At 41.0% G+C, this 19,139-nt stretch overlaps 1 protein-coding gene across 1 annotated transcript in view; it reads right to left on the reverse strand.

Annotated features, from left to right (window-relative positions):
• Lonrf2 (LON peptidase N-terminal domain and ring finger 2) overlaps positions 1-17,051 on the reverse strand; it is a 40,658-nt gene extending 23,607 nt beyond the window's left edge. Inside the window, exons 1-3 of the mRNA XM_069988539.1 lie at positions 16,034-17,051; positions 3,901-4,019; positions 1,007-1,129 (exon numbers count right to left, since the gene is read on the reverse strand). Coding sequence (XP_069844640.1) covers positions 1,007-1,129; positions 3,901-4,019; positions 16,034-16,874 — 1,083 coding nt within the window. The 5' untranslated portion in view covers positions 16,875-17,051. The remainder of the gene's footprint in view (positions 1-1,006; positions 1,130-3,900; positions 4,020-16,033) is intronic.
• Between the last annotated feature and the right edge of the window lie 2,088 nt (positions 17,052-19,139).

Consider the following 19,139-nt stretch of genomic DNA (forward strand, 5'->3'; position numbering starts at 1 on the left):
ATCTCTGAACTGCAGAAGGAAGAACTGATTAACTATTGCTTTAGAGCTGATGACAAACAGAAATTACAGAATAGATATATGATAGCATTCACATTAAAATAGGGAGAGTCAAATATAAAAACAGAACTCCTGGTCATTGGAAGCACTTTAAGAACTTTCAGCCAGGTGCCAATGGCTCATGCTTATAATCCTAGCTACTCAGGAGGGTTGAGATATGAAGATTATAGTTCAAAGCCAGCTCAGGCAGGTAGGTCTGTGAGATTCTTATCTCCAATTAACCACCAAATAGCCAGAAATGGAACTGTGGCTCAAGTGGCAGAGCATTAGCTTTGAGCAAGAAAGATCAGAGACAACACACAAGCCCTGAGTTCAAGCCCTAGGACCAACATAGAAAAGAAAAAGGACTTCTTACATTAAGTGTAATTCAATGAGGATTACATACGAGAGCAGATTTCTACAACATGCTGGCAAGCATTCACTGAAAATATGAGTCAAGCCAAACTGATACCTTTTATATATACCACAATGTCTTTTGGGGGGACAGGCAATTATGATTTTTATTGTTTATATCATGTTTTGAAATATAAACACATTGTACGATGGTTAAATCTGGCTAACAGATGTATCACCTCATATCATCACAATGTCTTTTACTGGATTTCTACACAAACCATGGTTTGTGTACATGGCACCTGAAATTGCAAACTATAGAAAAACATTTTGCTTCCCTCACCTCACCTAGTCTCACTTTGCCATAATTAGCCTCACTCAAGTATACTATTATTTGTCCACACTTGAGATGGGTCTATGCTATCTCATGAAACATTCTGCTGTACTCATGGATGGAAATGCAGCCTCCAACACAAAATTGTCACCTGTATGAACTGTATCATTTTTATGTTATGTTTTTAATCACAGTATCATGAACATTCAGAATTCTATTTGTTGGTTTTACAAAGGCTGGAGTTAAAACTTGAGGGAGAAAGTCAGTCATCAGAAATCATACCTTCTGTGTTTCTTTCTTCGCTGAGTTACATTCAGGATTTAAAGCGAGGCAATAGATAAATTCCTTCAGCACTTCCTTACTTCTTCCCAATCCAGACAGAGCCTGGGCTTTTAGGTGGTGTCCCTGATTTCACCCAAAGACAAAACATGCATTTTAAACCACAGAATAACTATCCATACCTGATCACAACTGGGAAAGTTGTTCAAACTATTTGTTTTAACTTCAAATTAAGTAAAATAAACAAAACCCATCAAGGATGGTGACAGGTGCACCATGTCTCCCTGTCTTGGTAAATTTCAATGTCTTAAAAGTTCAATCTACAATCAGAACATTGGAGTCTCCACTGCTGGAACTGCCAAAAGCAGTTCTGAGGGATCTTCTAAGATGAAACTGGCATCAGGTGACTATTATTAAGTTTATTTTTCATTTGACATATTTGTATGAATTTATAAAATTCAGATGGAATCACAAATGACATTGAGCAGCCAAATCATTGCTAAGCAAAAACAACTATCTGACATCAAAACATACTACAAAGCTATGGTCACTAAAAAGCATGATGGTAGCATAAAAACAGATATACAGACCAATGACACAGAAAAGGGAACTCAGAAATAACCTCATGCATTCAGGATGAACTGAGTTTTGACACAATGGGAGAAGAATGGGTTCTTTAATAAACAGTGGGAAGGAAAGAGATAAACTAGATATTCACACATAGATGAAAAAAGAACCTTATCTCTTGCCATTTACAAGTAACAAATTAAGATAGGTTAAAGATTTAAATGTAAGACTGGGAACCAAGAAACTATTAGGAGAAAACATGACCTGAGCAAATTGGTGTGTTTGGGGTTTTTTGTGTTTTTTTTTGGTCAGTTGTGGACTTTCTGAACTCAGGACCTGGGAGCTGTCCCTAAACAATTTTTTGCTTAAAGCTAGCAGTCTACCACTTTGAGCTATAGCGTCACTTCTGGTTTTCTGGTGGTTAACTGGATAAGAGTCTCATTGACTTTCCTGCCTGGGCTGGCTTTGAACTGCAATCCTCAGATCTCAGCCTCCTGAGTAGCTAGGATTACAGGTGTGAGCCGCCAGCACCCGGGCAAAGAGTTTTTTTGGATATGGCCCCAAAGTGTAGGCAACTAAAGTACAAATTGGCAAATGGAATTCCATCAAACCAAAAAGTTCTGCAAACAATAGAAACCTTCAATACAGCAAAGAACTAATTTGAGAATATTTTCCCACTATCTAACAAGGAGTTAGGATCACCAGTCTCTTTGTTCTAGTGGGTCTGTTGTGGTACTTTCCTGAGATTTTAGTGTGCATTTCCATGACGACTAATGGTGTGCAACATCTTTTATTTTTTTGTTATTCATATATTTTCATTAGTAAAGTATCTACTCAAATTACATGCCCATTATTTAGCTTGGCTGGCTGCTAAATGGGTAATACTTTTTATATATGCTAGTATATGTGTGTATGTATATATGACAACTTTATTACATATATGCTTGCAAATATTTTCTATTTTATGATTTTCATTTTTAGAACTATTTTGAAAAGCAGTTTTTAACTTGATGAAGTGCAATCTGCCAACTTTTTTCTTTAATGATTGTACTTTCTGAGGCCTATTTGTTGACTTCTAGTTTTATTTCTTGAAACAAAGTAACTTAGAACCAAGATATCCTTTAAAATCAAAGGAGATATATAGACTTATGTAACAAGCATAAACTGAAGCAGTATGTAACCATTAACCCAGCACTGCAGAAGATACTTAAGGAAAACTGCACACACTAAGAAGAGAGCTGGGAAAAAATATGTATCACCAGAAGAATAAACAAATGAGAACTGAGAAGGAATCAAATAAGTAAAATAGCAAAAGTCTAAGAAAGAAACTACGACATCTCTGTCACAGTAACACTAAATGCAAGTGGTCTTAAATTCCTCAATTATAAGTTGCATACTGAGCTGAGTGTCTGTGGCTCACACCTATAACCCTAGCTATACAGAAGGCTGAGATCATGGTTCAAAGCAGGCCCAGGCAAGAAAGTCTATGAGACTCTTATCTCCAGTTAACCATCAAAAACCAGAAGTGGAGCTGTGGCTAAAGTGTTAAGAGTGTTAGCCTTGAGCAAAAAAGAGCCACTGTGCTTAGGCTAAAACATTTTGTTTAAAAGTATACTAGCAAACAAGAAGGAAGGAAAGGAGGAAGAGCTAATGTCACTTCAATGTTTCTAAAAGGTAATAATATAATATGGCATGATAATAAATATTTTGAATTATGAGCCTACAAGCACAATAGTAAAACTCAAATTTTCTTATACAAGTTTAAATGCCAAAGATTCAAGGAAAAACTATTTTTGTTCCCTGGGTTCTTAATATTTAAGCATAATTTCCACTGCCATTATGAGATTGGCAAAGTTTATTTTGTATGATCGGAAGTATTAGACCTCTCTGACCAAAAGCCAAGAATGACACTAAGCCCAAGTTACACAGAAAATGTTAACTCTTTCCCTGGCACCCCTGTCTCCTATGTATGTCAGGGATCAACAGCCCTTATACAATCTTCCAGCTCAAATTATATTTTAGTAATTAAATAACTCATTAACATTTCCTCTTCACTCACAGTGTATATAATGTATATTTTTAATGTATTGGGCCTATTATTCAGCTAAATAACGACTAAGGATAATCAAAATCAGTGTTTCTTATTTAAATCCAGTTGGAGACATGGGTCTTACAAATTGGGTTGGGTTAGTACCAGATGGACTACTAAACAGAGACTACTGGAATCTGGAGGGAATACACACTGTCTGCAGGTACCTGATCATAATTATGATGCCTTATTCTCCATAAACTTACACTATGCATCTCCAAAGCCAACAGACACCAAGTACCTTAGTCAGGAGAGGCTCCTTCCGGCAAACCACATCAGCATCCTGCAGAGCTTGCTCATAGTTCTTCATGATTAAGCACAGCTCTGCTCGAAGCAGCAGCAGTGAGTCATCCTCAGGGGCTAACAAGAGGAAGAACACAAAGAACTAAATTGACTGCAGTTAAGTGAAAATGCTCTGTAAGTTGCTAAAAATGTTAATTTAAGCATAAAGACTAGACACAGAATATTCATCATTTATTTGATTCATCATTTATTAATATTTAATTCATCATTTATTTGGGATAAAAATGCTCCCCATCTCCCTACCCCCAAAAAACCCAACCCCAATTCAAAGTTCAGTAGTTTGGTAAGTACAATTTAGAGTTTCTCTGAAGAAAACAGAAATAGGATTATTATGACTTCAAGAAAAACAAGAAATGTTGGGCATTACTGATAGCCAAACAGTAACATCCAATAATACACAGAGTAACTGTCAAACCATTTTGTTGTTGGTTGTGTGGGTCTGGGCGCTGTCCCTCAGCTCTTCAGCTCAAGGCTAGTGCTCTACCACTTGAGCCACAGCTCCACTTCCGGTTTTCTGAGTGGTTTACTGGAGATAAGAGGCTCACAGACTCTTCCTGCCTGGACTGGTTTTGAACTGTGATCCTCAGATCTCAGCTTCCTGAGTAACTAGGATTACAGGCGTGAGCTACCGGCACTCAGCCCAAATCATTTTAATGCTACAAGTGGAGCACTTCTGTTCCAAAAATCAAAAATGCTTTGACATCTAAAGATCTTTTTTCTTTTCTTTTTGTCGGTCATGGGGCCTGAACTCTGGACCTGGGCACTGTCCCTCAGCTTTTCAGCTCAAGGGTAATGCTCTACCACTTGAGCCACAGTGCCACTTCTAGCTTTTTCTGCTTATGTGGTGCTGAGGAATAGAACCCAGGGTCTCATGCATGAAAGGCAAGCACTCTACCACTGAGCCACATCTAAAGATCTTTAGTGCAGATGTAACATTCAACGTTTCATAATCCGGAAACTTTAGAGGGAGATTTAAAATAACCTTCATAGAAGTACACAAGGAAATCCATGTATAAGAAACTACCAGAAAAGTAAAATGTAACATGTTTTTCAACATAATTTCATGCATGCTAATTTACCTACATAACTGTACCTACAGTGCATTCTCCCAAGTATGTGGCTGGAAAAATGCACCCCTATTCCTAGATTCCTCATGCAGAAACATCTACAGACAAAAGATCAGCTAAATAGGATAAGAGTGACTGAAATGACACACAGCACATAACAATATTGATTTGGCAAGGTACCACGGAAAAGCACAAAGCCAGAACTCATCAAAGAACCATCGGGCAATTTTTCATACTGCTGGGCTTGGCTTACCTGTACTATTGTGGAATGTTCACAACAGAACCAGAACTGTACATTTTAGCTGAGTACTTAAAATGTGTACCAATTTGCAAGTAGACCCTTGGTATCTGAGGGTGTATGGTTCCAAGAAGACCACTGAGGGAAAACAGAACTGCTCAGGAGCATAGAACTTGTATTGTACTTCAGGCTTGAGTCTGTTTTTTTCCATAATGACATCTAGCATCCTTCCACTAAGGACACAGAGCTTCCAACAGATCTAAACTACTCACTTTATCCTTAAATTAATGAAGCACATGTGTGTCCTTTTTGATTTGGGAGGATTACTCTAATTTTTACTTTGCTTTCCAAGCATTATTTGCTTAAAAAAAAAAAAACAAAAACAAAATTGAGGGCAGGGAAACAGCAATAGTGCAACATTTAAATATACTTTGTCAATAGCCTGGGACTGGATGAGAACTTCTCTGCACCAACTGAGCTGTGTAAGGTACACGCAGAAATTTAAATGCTTTCTGAATTTTCTGTTACCATGATTGGTCAGAAACATATGTAATAAATTCAAAAATAAGGTGGGTTTCTGGTCCAAACTCTCAGTTTATTCCATCTCCTTGAATGTGACTCTCAGACTTCCCAGTTGGTCCTTTCAAATGCTCAGATGCTTCCTTTCCCGCTATGAGGTAACTGAGGCAAGTCTGCATGAAGAAACTTGAGCAGGAGGATGTGACATGAAGCCATGGTGAGCAGGAACTACTTACAAATGTGTCAGTATTGCACATGTATTAAGTCGCAAAGGCATGACAAGAAGGAAAGTAGGAGAAGGGGGAAGGAACAAGAGGAGATTAAGATTTAGATTTAAAAAAATGATACAGCTTGGTATAGGATAAGTGGCTGGAGGAGAGGGCAATAATCTCACTTTATTTTCCTCCTGAGAAAGGTTAGGTGGTAAATACCATCGGCTTTGGAGACCAAGAAGAAAACAAGGATATTGTCCAAATAGTTTTATAATGACAGAAAACAATCACAGACTTTTGTTTTTCTGTTTTGGTGTTGGTCCTGAGACTTGAATTCAGAGCTTAGGCACAGTCCCTGAGCTTCCTTTATGCTAGACTAGCACTTTATCGCTTGAGCCACAACTTCATTTCTGATTTTTATGGTAGGTTAGTGGACATAAGTCTCAGACTATCTGGGTGCTGGTAACTCACATCTGTAATCCAGCTACTCAGGAGGCTAAGATTTATGGATCATGGTTCAAAGCCAACCCAGGCAGGAAAGTCCATGAGACTCTTACCTCCGATTAATCACCAGAAAACTAGTAGAAGTGGAGCTATGGTTCAAAGTGGTAGAGTGCTAGCTTTGAGCAGAAAAGCTCAGGGACAGCACCCAGGCCCTGAGTTTAAGCCCTTGGACAAAAAAAAAAAAAAGTCTCATGGACTTTCCTGCTCTGGCTAGCTGCAAAACCACGGTCCTCTGCTCTTGACCACCTGAGTAGCTAGGATTACAGGTGTGAGCCACTGGCTACAGATTCTTTTTTATTGATTAAATTCAAAATATAACAGTACTACTTTTTTTTTCTGATAATTCAAGTCTACCAATGAAAAGAGTAGGATTTGGGGAGAGTTGAGGTAATATTTCCCTTAAGATTCAAAATGAGTATTCTCTATGACCAAAATAAAAAGTACTCAACTGTCAATTATGTATTAGGATTTTGAATGAACTCACAAGCACATGCTTTTAAATTGCCTGGAGAGGGGCTGGGAAGGTGGCTCAGTGGTAGAGCGCTTGCCTTGCATGCCTGAGGCCCTGGGTTCGATTCCTCAGCACCATATAAGCAAAAAGAAAAAAAGCCGGAAGTGGTGCTGTGGCTCAAGTGATAGAGCGCTAGCCTTGAGCTGAAGAGCTGAGGGACAGCGCCCAGGCCCAGAGTTCAGGCCCCACGACCGGACCCAAAAAAAAAAAAAAATCTTAAATTGCCTGGAGAGCATTATAAAATTCTATTCCATTCTTCTCAGTGGTATTTGCTCTTTCAGTACATCATTATATACTAAATGCAACTGTAGAATAATCATATCAGCTGTAAGATCAGATTTAAGTTCCTCAATTGCATATTAAATGCATTTTTTATCTAATCCTCCTTTGGAGGTTTCTGGAGAGGAAAAGCTACCAGAACTTGAGCATGAGAAACAATCCTGCTGCAAGTTTGTGAGACCAGAGATCTCATTCACATGTGTCGCATTGCACTAAAGTTTCTCATTAGTTCTACAACTTCCAACTGACTCTCCTTAATTTTCTGAACAGTCATAATATGTATGCAAATGATTAGCTATCTTTTATAATATTTACAGCTTTTCCTTTCTCTGTGTCCCTCTCCCTTTCTCTTCCTCCCTTCCGCACCCCCCTCCCCCTCTGGGATAGACTATAAATTTTCTTCTGTATAAGCTTTTTCTGATGTGTCAAGATCAGACAATTAGATGGATGGCTCCCTGTATTTTTCTATAATCTGAAACTTGGGCCTTAATGCCTTTTTAGCTGAAGCCCTGAGTTAACATTTCCATTTTATTTAAGCTATTAGTTCATGTCAGACTTTTACCCTTTTCTAGGTTAATTTATGTTTTCCTTTGTAATATTATAAACTTTGTATCTGTATGTATGCTTCCTCTTCATTCCTGGTCTGTGCCTTACTGGCTGGTCTTTGTAATGAGCTTGTTTCTGAATTGTTATCCAATTCAATTTTTTATAATCACTACATTTCCTTCATTACTTTGCTTAGACCAGCTTTGTGTTAACTTAGTCTTGATGAAGTTTCCAGAGTTAAAAACACATTTCCTTTACCTTATTTTAAATCTTCCTTTATTTTCCAGTGTGTGTGTGTTGGTACTGAGGCTTGAACTCAGGGTCTGGGCGTTGTCCCTGAGCTTTTGTATTCAAGGCTAGTGCTCTACCACTTAAGCTACAGTTCCACTTCCAGTTTTTTTGGTAGTTAATTTGAGATAAGAGCCTCAGTAGATGAATGGATCAAGAAAATGTGGTATATATACACAATGGAATTCTATGCCTCCATCAGAAAGAGTAACATTGCCCCATTTGTTAGGAAATGGAAAGACCTGGAAAAAATTATGATAAGTGAAGTAAGCCAGGCCCAAAGAAACATAGGTCCCATGGTTTCCCTTATTTGCAATAACTAGTATATGTCTGAGTCAAGCAGAAAAGGTCAGATAAGTTGATGTTAGGGAAATGAACCCTAAGATATGTATTCAAATGTTTTTTTTCTTTCAGGTGATTGTTTCTAACACATTTATAAGATTATTTTTTTGTTGCTTTGTATGTCCTTCCCCCACAGTATAACCCCTGCTTTCACTGTATTTGAGGTTGGTATAATTTGTGGAGGAGAAGGGAAAAAACAAATCGTTTAAATAGGGATACAGGTGGATCCATTGCAACAATGAGATGTACAAGTCGTTATGTGGAAAAACCATCTTTTACAACTTTGATGGGGGGGAGGATTGGGTGGGAGGGGGTAGGGAGAGGATGGGAAGGGATGGGAAGGGGAAACAAAGGAGGAGGCTACCATGCTTGATAAGAAATTTACTTATTATCTTGCCCATGTAATTGTAACCACTCTGTACAGTATTTTCACAATAAAAAATAAAATTAAAATTAAAAAAAAAAACAAAGAGTCTATGGTCTTTCTTACTTGGGCTGGCTTCAGATCATGAGCCTCAGATCTTAGCCTTCTGAGTAGTTAGGATTATAGTTGTGAGCCACCTGTGCCCAGCCAAAATAATTCCTTTCTAATAAATGCATTTAAGTTTTTACTCTTATTCTGAAGGTGGTTTCTTCTCACTAATATTAATCAGGTTCACTTCCCAAGGAGACACTGTATCAACTCTTGTTGACCACCACCAATAATAGATGCCTGAACATTTTCTCCCATCTAAGTACTAGCCTGGCCTGATTCAGCTTAGCTCCCAAGATGAGGTCAAATATATTGGGATGGTACCAGCCTATACCATTTCTAACCATTAGACTTTAAGCTTAAGAAAACTAAAGGAAACTTATTCAGGACTCACTCAAAAATAAATGAAAGAGAAAAGATAATTTGAAGTTCTGTATGGAGAAAGCAGATGGCAGCAAATGTTCACAGTTCTTGACTAGTGAGGTAACCTGCCTATGGGGAAGCATCAGGAGTAACACCTGAGGCCTGGACTCTGGGATAACCAGATGTACAGTTCTCTTGAGTTTCAGTGATGGGGGCTACCCTCTTCAAGCCACATCTGAGGTGCCTGTGTGCTGGAACTGCAGTTACTGTTGTACATGTGTGCAGTAGAGAATGGAGAATGGTATGTTAAAAAGTTCAATGAACTGACACCAAAACAAACAAACAAACAATGGGTGGAGTTCCCTGGGCACAGAAAGAACGACAGTGATCCTCATTGGAACCTGTTTATGTAAGCCAATGCAGGACTTACCAAGTCAACAAATCTTTAACATGTTTCTTCAGTTTTTACACATGTACCCCAGTAATCACCACTCAGATCATTCCTGGGGCCCCAGAAATCTCCTGGTGTGCTCTTATATAAGCTGGTAGACCCCTCCTAAGGGTAGTCACCACTCTGACCACTATGAATGACTTGGACACCATTCAGATGTTTCAGGTTTCAAAGACTTTGTTGGTAACACAGTTGGTTATAATTTTTGTTTTTTACTCTTGATTATGCATACAGTTAACATTTATCCTTCTATCTTGATTCTTGTGCTCAGGGAATTTTGATAATTCACTTCTGATCTCTGATAGTTCACATATTTCTGCGGACACCAACATGTCATCTATGTATCCAATTCTAATGCCTTTTAATTTTCTCCTCATCGCACTTGCTAGAATAGCAGGTAGAATTCCAAGCAGTATTTGTGGCAGCAAACATCCTTGTCACCTTTCCCTTCAGTAGGAAAATGTCCAGTTATTTCTTCAAGCTCAGGGTGATTGCTACACTTTCTAGGTGCCCTTCAAATAAAACAAAATCATTCTCCCTTCCTGTGTGAATGTGGTGAACTGCACTGGCTAATCTCCAAGGGCTGAAAATCTTTCTACATGACTCCAAGTGCCATTCTCTGGGCATCACTGGACTCAAGTGGCTAATATTTTATCTGACATTTTGACAACTATGCTCATGAGAAATACTGGACTATATACATACATATATCACTTTCTTTTTCAAATTTTTATTATTTTTACAAATAGTTGTACAAAAACTTGCTATTTAACAAAGCAGTTTTTTTTTCTTATTTTGTAACTAATTTCTGCCTTCACCTTTATTTTCTTCATTCTACTTTCTTTGGTTCAATTTTCTTTTCTGGTTCTTGGAATGGGAGCTGGGGATAACTGATTTAACTGTTGTCTGCAGTGCAGGGATTTTAAAACAAATATAACCTCTCTGCACTGCTGTGGTGTCTGTAGTTTTCCAGAGTTAGGTTTTCATCATCTTTTGAATAAAGTATTTTCTAATTTTTAATTGCTACTTCTTTTTTTTTTTTTTAATTTAATTTTATTTTTTTGGGTCTGGTCGTGGGGCCTGAACTCTGGGCCTGGGCGCTGTCCCTCAGCTCTTCAGCTCAAGGCTAGCGCTCTACCACTTGAGCCACTTAATTGCTACTTCTTATTTGGCCTGTAAGTTGGAAAGTCTCTTCCAGTTATAATATTAATTGCCATCGTAACAATATTAAGTGATGTCGGCAGTGAACAGGTATTAGGCCATGAGCATCACTTTTCACAAGACTGAGCTAGTTATCACACAAGTAGCTTTCCTATAAAAGTGAGCTCTGCTGTGTGCCCCTTGCCCTTTTGCCATGCTGTATCACACAGCAAGAAGGTCCCCAGGTACTGACAATGAACTTCCTAAACTCTGAAACCATGCAAGATAAATTTATTTTCCTTATAATCTGGTTTATAGTATTGTTACAGCAGCAGAAAATAGGTAAGACAAGTTATTTTCAAATATTTGAAGATTTTCTATCTGCTTATTTTAGTGTAAATCCACGGTGCTCAAAGAACAGGTTGTCAGTAAGAGTGACCTTACAATTATTTGTTGCAATTAGTTTTATGGTCCAACCAAGGAATTGGAAAACATAATCATACCAAACCTAACATACCAAATCTAACATACTGCCTCTAGTTTTATGAAGCTGATAAGGTGTAGGTAGTGACAGTGAATTAGATTAAAATGCCGATAGTGTTCTATATTCTTACCTGCTTTTCTATCCTTATTTTATCAATCACCAAGTGTTTTGTTCAAGATCTCTTTCCTCCCTTTAATCTTGTCACCAGGCATTTTGTGTTATACATTTAAGTGCATACAAACTTGAGGATATTGCTTTGTTCTGTTGAATCAGCCCATACATCATAAACTGCTCCATTTCTCATACTTTATTTGATACTAATTTTGCATATCATCCATGCTTTTTGTCATCTTTGCATAACATCATTTCCTATCCTATCAACTCTAACTTTTTTATAGTCCTTCTATCTAAGGTTTCTCCATGTGAAAGTTACATGGAGCTACACTTAAATTCAGTGTCAACATTTTTCTTTTAAGTAGAATAGTCAAACAACTTACATTTAGTTTAAATGGTCTGAATTTAAATCTCCAATTCTCCCTTCCAGTTGTCCCACTTATTCTTGGCTGCTGTATTCTCCCTTCTTTTTTTTTTTTTTGGGTCCAGTCGTGGGGCCTGAACTCTGGGCCTGGGCGCTGTCCCTCTAGCACTCTACCACTTGAGCCACAGCGCCACTTCCGGCTTTTTTTTCTTTTTGCTTATGTGGTGCTGGGGAATCGAACCCAGGGCCTCAGGCATGCAAGGCAAGCGCTCTACCACTGAGCCACCTTCCCAGCCCTCCCTTCTTTCTTTTGGATGAACTAAGCATTTGCTATTCCACTATATGTTTTACATTTTTGCTTTTTGTTATCCTTTTGATAGTTACTCAAGAATGCAAACACGCAAGCTTGATTTATCAGTGTCTTTTAAATTAATCCTTTTATTACATGGAAAGCACTACACAAACTGTACTATATTATCCAACCTGGTTTTGTGCCACTGACATATGCTTTAATTTTACATATGTCATTTATACCATGAAAAACTGTTGCTGTTTGAAACAGTCAATAGTGTTTTAGATTATTTATATAGTTACTTTCCCATCTTCTGGCCTTTCTGAGCTACAAGATAATCTGTATTTTCCTATAGCGTTCTCTCAGTATTTCATGTGACAAAACTCTGTTGGAAATAAGAACCTTCAAGCTCCATTTATTTGGCTTGAAGCATTTTGCTTTTTTTCCTTCATTTCTGAAAAGCATTTTAAGCTGGGTAAATAATTTTGGTTAGGCGTCTTCTTTCTTTTCTTCAGCACTTTAAAGGGGTTATTCCATGATGTTCTGGCTTCAAAAATTTTGCATAAAGATGGCTCCTTTAAAGGGAAAAGCACCCTTGTCTTCTCTGCTTTTAAATTTCTTTGATTTTTCAGTAAGTCAACCAAAACAGGTTTATCTTATGTGTACTTATCCTGTTGGGCTTACTTGATTGAGTCAAAGTCTATTATCAGTTTTGGAATATTTCCACAATTTTTTCCTTCCAATATTTCTCTTACCCCATCTCTTCTGGGGTTCCAGAACTTTTGTCTGTGTTCCATATATTTTTTTCTGCTTTTTTCTAGCTTGTCTTTCTGTGATTCAGTTTTGATATTTCCTATTGACTTGTTTCTGAGTACTTTCATTCCAAATTCTGATGTACACAGTATGTTTTTTTTAATCAACTAATTTTCAACCTCAAATTTGTATTTTGCAAATGGAAAATATCCACTTTTTATAGCAAATCATCTACATCTACTGAATTCATTTTTGTTACATACATTACTCTGCTCTAATATATTATTGTGAATTCTGACAATTTATTGGACAAAATTAGTCCTATGTCTCAACCGAATCTCAGGTGAACCAAGACAGTTTACTAACATCTGTGAACTTTTTTTTTTAATATCCCAAAACTTCTGTGTGGAACCCATTCATCATGAACTTAAAAATTATGTTTGTGCGTGTTTTCTGCTGGTGGAGACTTGAAGCCATGACTTCAACCATTGGGCTATGTCCCCAGCTTCATTTTCTTCTATACAATTTTTTTTTTCAGAGCTGAGGATTGAACTCAAGGCCTTGCACTTGCCAGGCAAACGTTCTTCCACTGAGCTAAATCCTCAACCACTCTTCCATACATTTCTTAAATAGGGAATTTTTGCTTTACTTTCTAAACTTTAGAAAATAATATTCAAATAAAAGATTTCATACAAATGTACTGGGAAAATCTAATAGCTTTAAATGCTTAAGCTGACAAACAAGTCGTTTAAGGATTCAGGTGGACCTGTTGCAACAATGAGAAGTACAAAATGTCATGTCAAAACCAGCTTTACAATGTCGGTGTGGGGGGGGGGGAGGGGGGAATGAATGGGTGGGGGGGGAGGGGGGAGGCTGGGAAGGGAGGTGAAGGGTAAACAAAGGAGGAGGCTGCAATGCTTGGTAAGAAATGTATGCATTATCCTGCCCATGTAATTGTACCCCCTCTGTACAGTATGTTCTCAAATAAAATAAAATAAAATAAATAAAAAAATAAATGCTTAAGCTGAGTTCAATATATACAAATTAAAACTTAAAACATGGTACATAGTTTTTAACAAACAGGTGGTGACATCAGTGTCCATTCCTTTGATCAACAAGTAGATCTGCCTTCACCTACTCCCAATCACTATTCCATTTCATCCACCACGGAGAACCACTTCCTCTCTTCTAACAACCTATAGTAATTTACCTGCTTATATTTACAGGTAAACTGAGTCTGGTTTCTTTCACTGAGTATTATATTTGTGAGATTCATGGACACTGTACTTTGTAACTGTGGCTGGCTTATTTTTTGTTCTGAATAACATGCCATGAAAGCATCATAAGATAATTTACCCATTGTGTTCTCACTGGGTACTCAGGTTGTTTCTACTTTACTACTATCTTTAATGACAATATACAAGATGAGCACAAATGGTTAGTGCATATACACATGCCCCTCTTTGAAACTTCTGGTTAAGGCTCCTACTTTAACACTTGTAGACAGTACCAAACAATGTCTCAAGGAGATACCTTGCAGTCCTCTCAACCACACGTGAAAGTTCTCATTTTTCTAAGTCATCTTCAACATCTAAATATAGTTATTTCAAGTGAAATAACTAAAAATATAGGTATTTCCCATGAAAAGTGTCTGATATGGGAAGGGCAGTGGATGAAAAACACACACTATTGCAAAGACCTTTTTATTAAAAAAAAAAAAAAAGTACAATCTTGCTGGGTTTTTTTTTTCTGGTTCTGGGGCTTGAACTCAGGGCCTGGGCACTGTCCTTGAGCCTCTCTGTGCTCAATACAAGTGCTCTACCACTTGAGCCACAGCACCACTTCCAGCTTTTTCTGTTTATGTGGTACTGAGGAACTGAACCCAGCAAGCACTCTACCACTAAGCCACATTCCCAGCCAATCCTGCTATTTTTATACTGAGGACACGTTCATATGATATTCTGACTGTACAGTTAAAAAAACTTTTTAAATTGTATTTCATATTATCACATTTTTAACATGGCTACCATAAAATTTAAATTACATATATGATTACCACTGTAATACCATAGGATAAAACTGCTCTACACCACGTACACCTGAAAACTCACAAATACAGAATTTGTTAAAATATGGCTGCAAACACTATATTTAATACCTGTTACATAAAGTTTGTTAATGGTTCTATTTCAGCAGAGACTATCGCAATAGGGTACTTCATTTCATCCTGTGTACCTTCTGGGTGGGACAAAAAAAAAACCTTAACCCTAAGTCTAAAAGGCATACTGACCAAACACACGGTTCTTTTAGTAAGAAATGGTTACACCTTTTTTTTTTAACCTGATTTAAATCATACTGTTACCAAAAATAAATAAATAAATCCTCCACACACTGCCCCTAACTGCCAATTGATCCTATTCTCCTAAAGTCAAACACAAAGACAGAAGCCTGAGATCAGACTTTTCCTTTAAACTACGTATTATTATTAACAGGTGGTAATTTCGGATGCTGGGGCTGGTTCTGGCCAGAAACCTCAGGTAAAGGTAAACAAATAAATGACATTAAAACCAACTCTCCTACCCTGCCTATCTACGCCATAACAACATCCAATGGCCTTCCAGAGGGACAGAACAGAGCCAGACAGTATGAGGTCATGAACGCAGAATGAAGAATCCGGGTCCTCTGCTGGACACCAGCTGAACCCTAAAGCAAATCCCTCCCCGGCGCCGAGTCCTGCATCTCCAGTGCGTCAGTGATTTGCATTTTCCTATGGGATCAGCAAAACCACTTTGTCATCCACCCACTCCGAACAGCTGAGAAGAGGGATTGAAAAAGCAAAGCAGGAATCTCAGGAAATTCAACCAGGGTCCAAAAAAAAAAAAAAAAACCCAATCCGTGGGGTACCCGGACACCGCTTCCCGCCCCCCGCCTCGTGTGGCTCAAACCACCTTTCACCTCGCTAACTTTAGCAAGCAAAATGACCCTTTGCCTGGATAAAGCTCTTTGAAAATCTAGAGCCGCCGACCAGCCACCGCCCAAGCCCTGCCCAGAGGCCCCGACAGGTGCGCCAGGGGCACAGCCCCGCGGCGTCCCCCCCCCCAGCCCCCCGCGCCCGCACCCTGGCTGACTCACCCAGGGCCAAGGCCTGCTCGCACTTGAGCAGCGCGGCGTCCAGCTGCTGCTGGCGCTGCAGATTCCGCGCTTGGCCCGCCAGCCTGCGCAGCCGGCAATCGCCCGGGAAGCACCTCTCAATCAGGCCGCTCAGCACCACGTTCACGCGTCGCATCTGCGGCCGCGGCGACCCCAGCTCCACGCAGCGCTTGCAGACCGTCACCCCGTTGGGGAGGGTCACCGGCTTGTACAGCAGTTTCCGGCAGCGCGGACAGCTGAGCAGGGCGCGGGGGGTCGGGGGCACCGGCGATGGCCGCCTCTCGCCCGGCGCTCGGAGCGCGCGGCTCGGCCTCGCCACGGGCACTAGCAGCACCCGCCGCTCGCGCAGGCCCACGGCGCGCGCCAGGCCGCACGCCAGCTCCCCCAGCTCTTCGGGCCGCAGCGGCCCGAGCCTCGCGGCGCCGCGGAACGCGCCCAGGGCCTCGGGGAGGCGGCCGGCGCGGGCCAGCGTGTCCCCCAGCCGCAGGCACAGGCCGCGGTCAGGCTTGGGCAAGCCGGCCAGCAAGGAGCGGAAATGCTCGGCTGCCATTTCATATTGCCCGGCGCGGAAGGCCTCATTGCCCTTCTGTAGCCGCCGGACGAACGGCTCTCCGTAGCTGCAGCGGAAACACTGGGGAGACGGAGTCGGAGCCGGAGCCGGAGCCGGAGACGGAACCAGAACGTGAGGCGAAGCCGGAATTGGGATCGCGACCGGGATCGGGGCCGGGGCCGGGGCCGGGGCCGGGGCCGAGGCCGAGGCCTGAGCCTGAGCCGGCGGCGGTGGTGGTGGCGGTGGCGGCGGCGGCACCGGTTCGGGGCTCATGGTGATGCGGGCCCCGGCGGGGAGCTGGCGAGAGGACAGGGTGCTCGGCAGCAGGAGCGCGGCCGCCGCCTTCGCCTCCGGCTGTCGGCGTCTGGGGGCGGCGAGCTCCGGGTCGCGGCGACCACGCGCGGGGGCGAGGCAGGGGCGGGCGTCAGGCTCCGCCCGGTAGGCTGCGCGACGTGGACCGCTGACCGCGCGCAGCTGCGACCGCACCGAGCCGCAGCTGCGCCAGGCGGGGGCGGGGCAGGCGATGCGCGCGCGGCCGGAGCCCCAGCCCACGCGAGGCGCCTTACGTAAGCCAGGTCGCTGTGGAAACGGGGCGATCCCCCCTCCCCATCCCTTTCCGCTCCCCGCTTCCCTCCCCGCTTCCTCTCCCCTCCCCGCTCCTCCTGCCCTCCCTCCTGGCTCTCCCACCTCGGGCGAGCGCGCGCGCCCGGTGCCTGCGGTGGAGTCGCTGCGCGGGCTTGTCCAGCTGGCTCTGCCCGCTGCTGCCCCGACAACCTGTGGCTCTCCCTAGACAAACACAAAGAAAGTCACCAAGCACAGCACCCCACCTTGGGTTTGATGCAGGGACTGCCATTTTGATGACATGGGCATCTGAAGTAGGTTTTAAAGCAGGATTCTTTTCTCTCCATGGAACCCTGAGTGTAGACTGACATTTGAAAACTCAAATTTGATTGCAGAACCTGAGGACATACCAAAGCAGACACTCTGAGGTGGAGGGATTTAAGAAGTGGACAGCTGCATTCTTGATTGGGAAATCCTATCACAGGGTACTGCAGACTGGTTGCAGGAAGCAGGGAGATGAAAGCTAGATGGTAACCAGGGAGCCAGGGCTTGCATTAAAATCCTTCTGTGCTCATTAGCGAGGTTTGGGAATTTCTCGTGATAATGACGTAGTCTTCTCTCCCTATTGTACTCATCACCACCAGCAGCATTCATTTTACGCTGATAGGGATGCAATAAAATGCACATCCATATTCCAGAATCCGCACTGTTCATTATTTCAAGGATAAACTTCTTTGTTCTAAATCTGTGATGTTTTTCTTCATGTAAGGCTGCCCACTAAGGAAAATATAAAATACATTGATCCAACCTGGATTCGGAAAAGGGGAAAGGCCTAGTTTAAGCAAAGAGATATTAGATTTAGATCAATTTAGAACAATTCCCAGGAGGGAAAAAATAGATGTGGCCAGCCTTCTAGTCTGGTAAGAAAATATGAAGCATACCTCTCCAAGGATGAGACCTACCTCTTTTGGACAGTAATGGTTAAAGACCAAAATGGGTCTGTTTCTCGTGGTTGAATTATTCTAATTCTCCTTTTAACTCTGAATTTTGATGTTTCTTTGTAACAATTCACTTGTGTTTAAAAATGGTTTGTTGGCAGATTCACAGGAAAACCGGGAGGAAATGGTGAGGGGAAGTTTCCCAGCAGTTAAACTAGATGCCATAAAAAGCTATAGGTTAAAAATAATGAAACCTAAGACCCTATTGTTCTTATTTTAGACAAATCTATAGCAAGACAAAAGAAAGCAGATCGCTGGGAGTGTGCTCTCAGAGAACAAGCAACATTTTAAAGCAAAAATGCACACACACACACACACACACACACACACACATTGTGAGATTTGCAACATGTATCCAAATAAACTATCACAGAAATAGCGAGGTCCATAGAGGACATTACATTAAGATTCTTTTTAAAAACATTATCTTTAAATAGTTGCGCAAGAGGGGCACTGGTAGCTGGAATCCTAGCTACTCAGGAGACTGAGATGTGAAACCAATAAAGCGCCAGCCTTGAGCTGAAGAGCTGAGGGACAGCACCCAGGCTCAGAGTTCAAGCCCCACAACCAACAACAACAACAAAAAAAGTTCTGCAAAGGAGTTGCCATTTAACAAATCAGTTTATGAACATAATGCACCTTGATCAGTGTCACCCTTTTAAACATTCTCATTCCCCTTCAACCCACCCCTTCTTTTACTTTTCTTAATTTTGTAGTATATTCAATGAAGTTTTTACTGTTTTTCCAACTTCTCCCCTTCATTCATCTATCCCTTTCCTCTTGACCCCACACCCCCTTTGAAGTCCTCCTTTCTTGGTGTTTATTTTGTTGGACTTTGTCCTTCTAAGAAATTAAATTCTTCAACTTTCCCCTAGAGTCTACCATATTTCAGTTAATACATTTGTAACCACTTGCATATCACCAAGTGTTTATGAGCAATTCTAGCTACCACTAATGAGGAGAAATATGCAGGCTTTGT

The sequence above is a fragment of the Dipodomys merriami genome, unplaced genomic scaffold (genome assembly GCF_024711535.1).
Source record: "Dipodomys merriami isolate MVZ:Mamm:240054 unplaced genomic scaffold, mDipMer1.0.p SCAF_36, whole genome shotgun sequence".
In the NCBI taxonomy this organism is placed as follows: Eukaryota; Metazoa; Chordata; class Mammalia; order Rodentia; family Heteromyidae; genus Dipodomys; species Dipodomys merriami.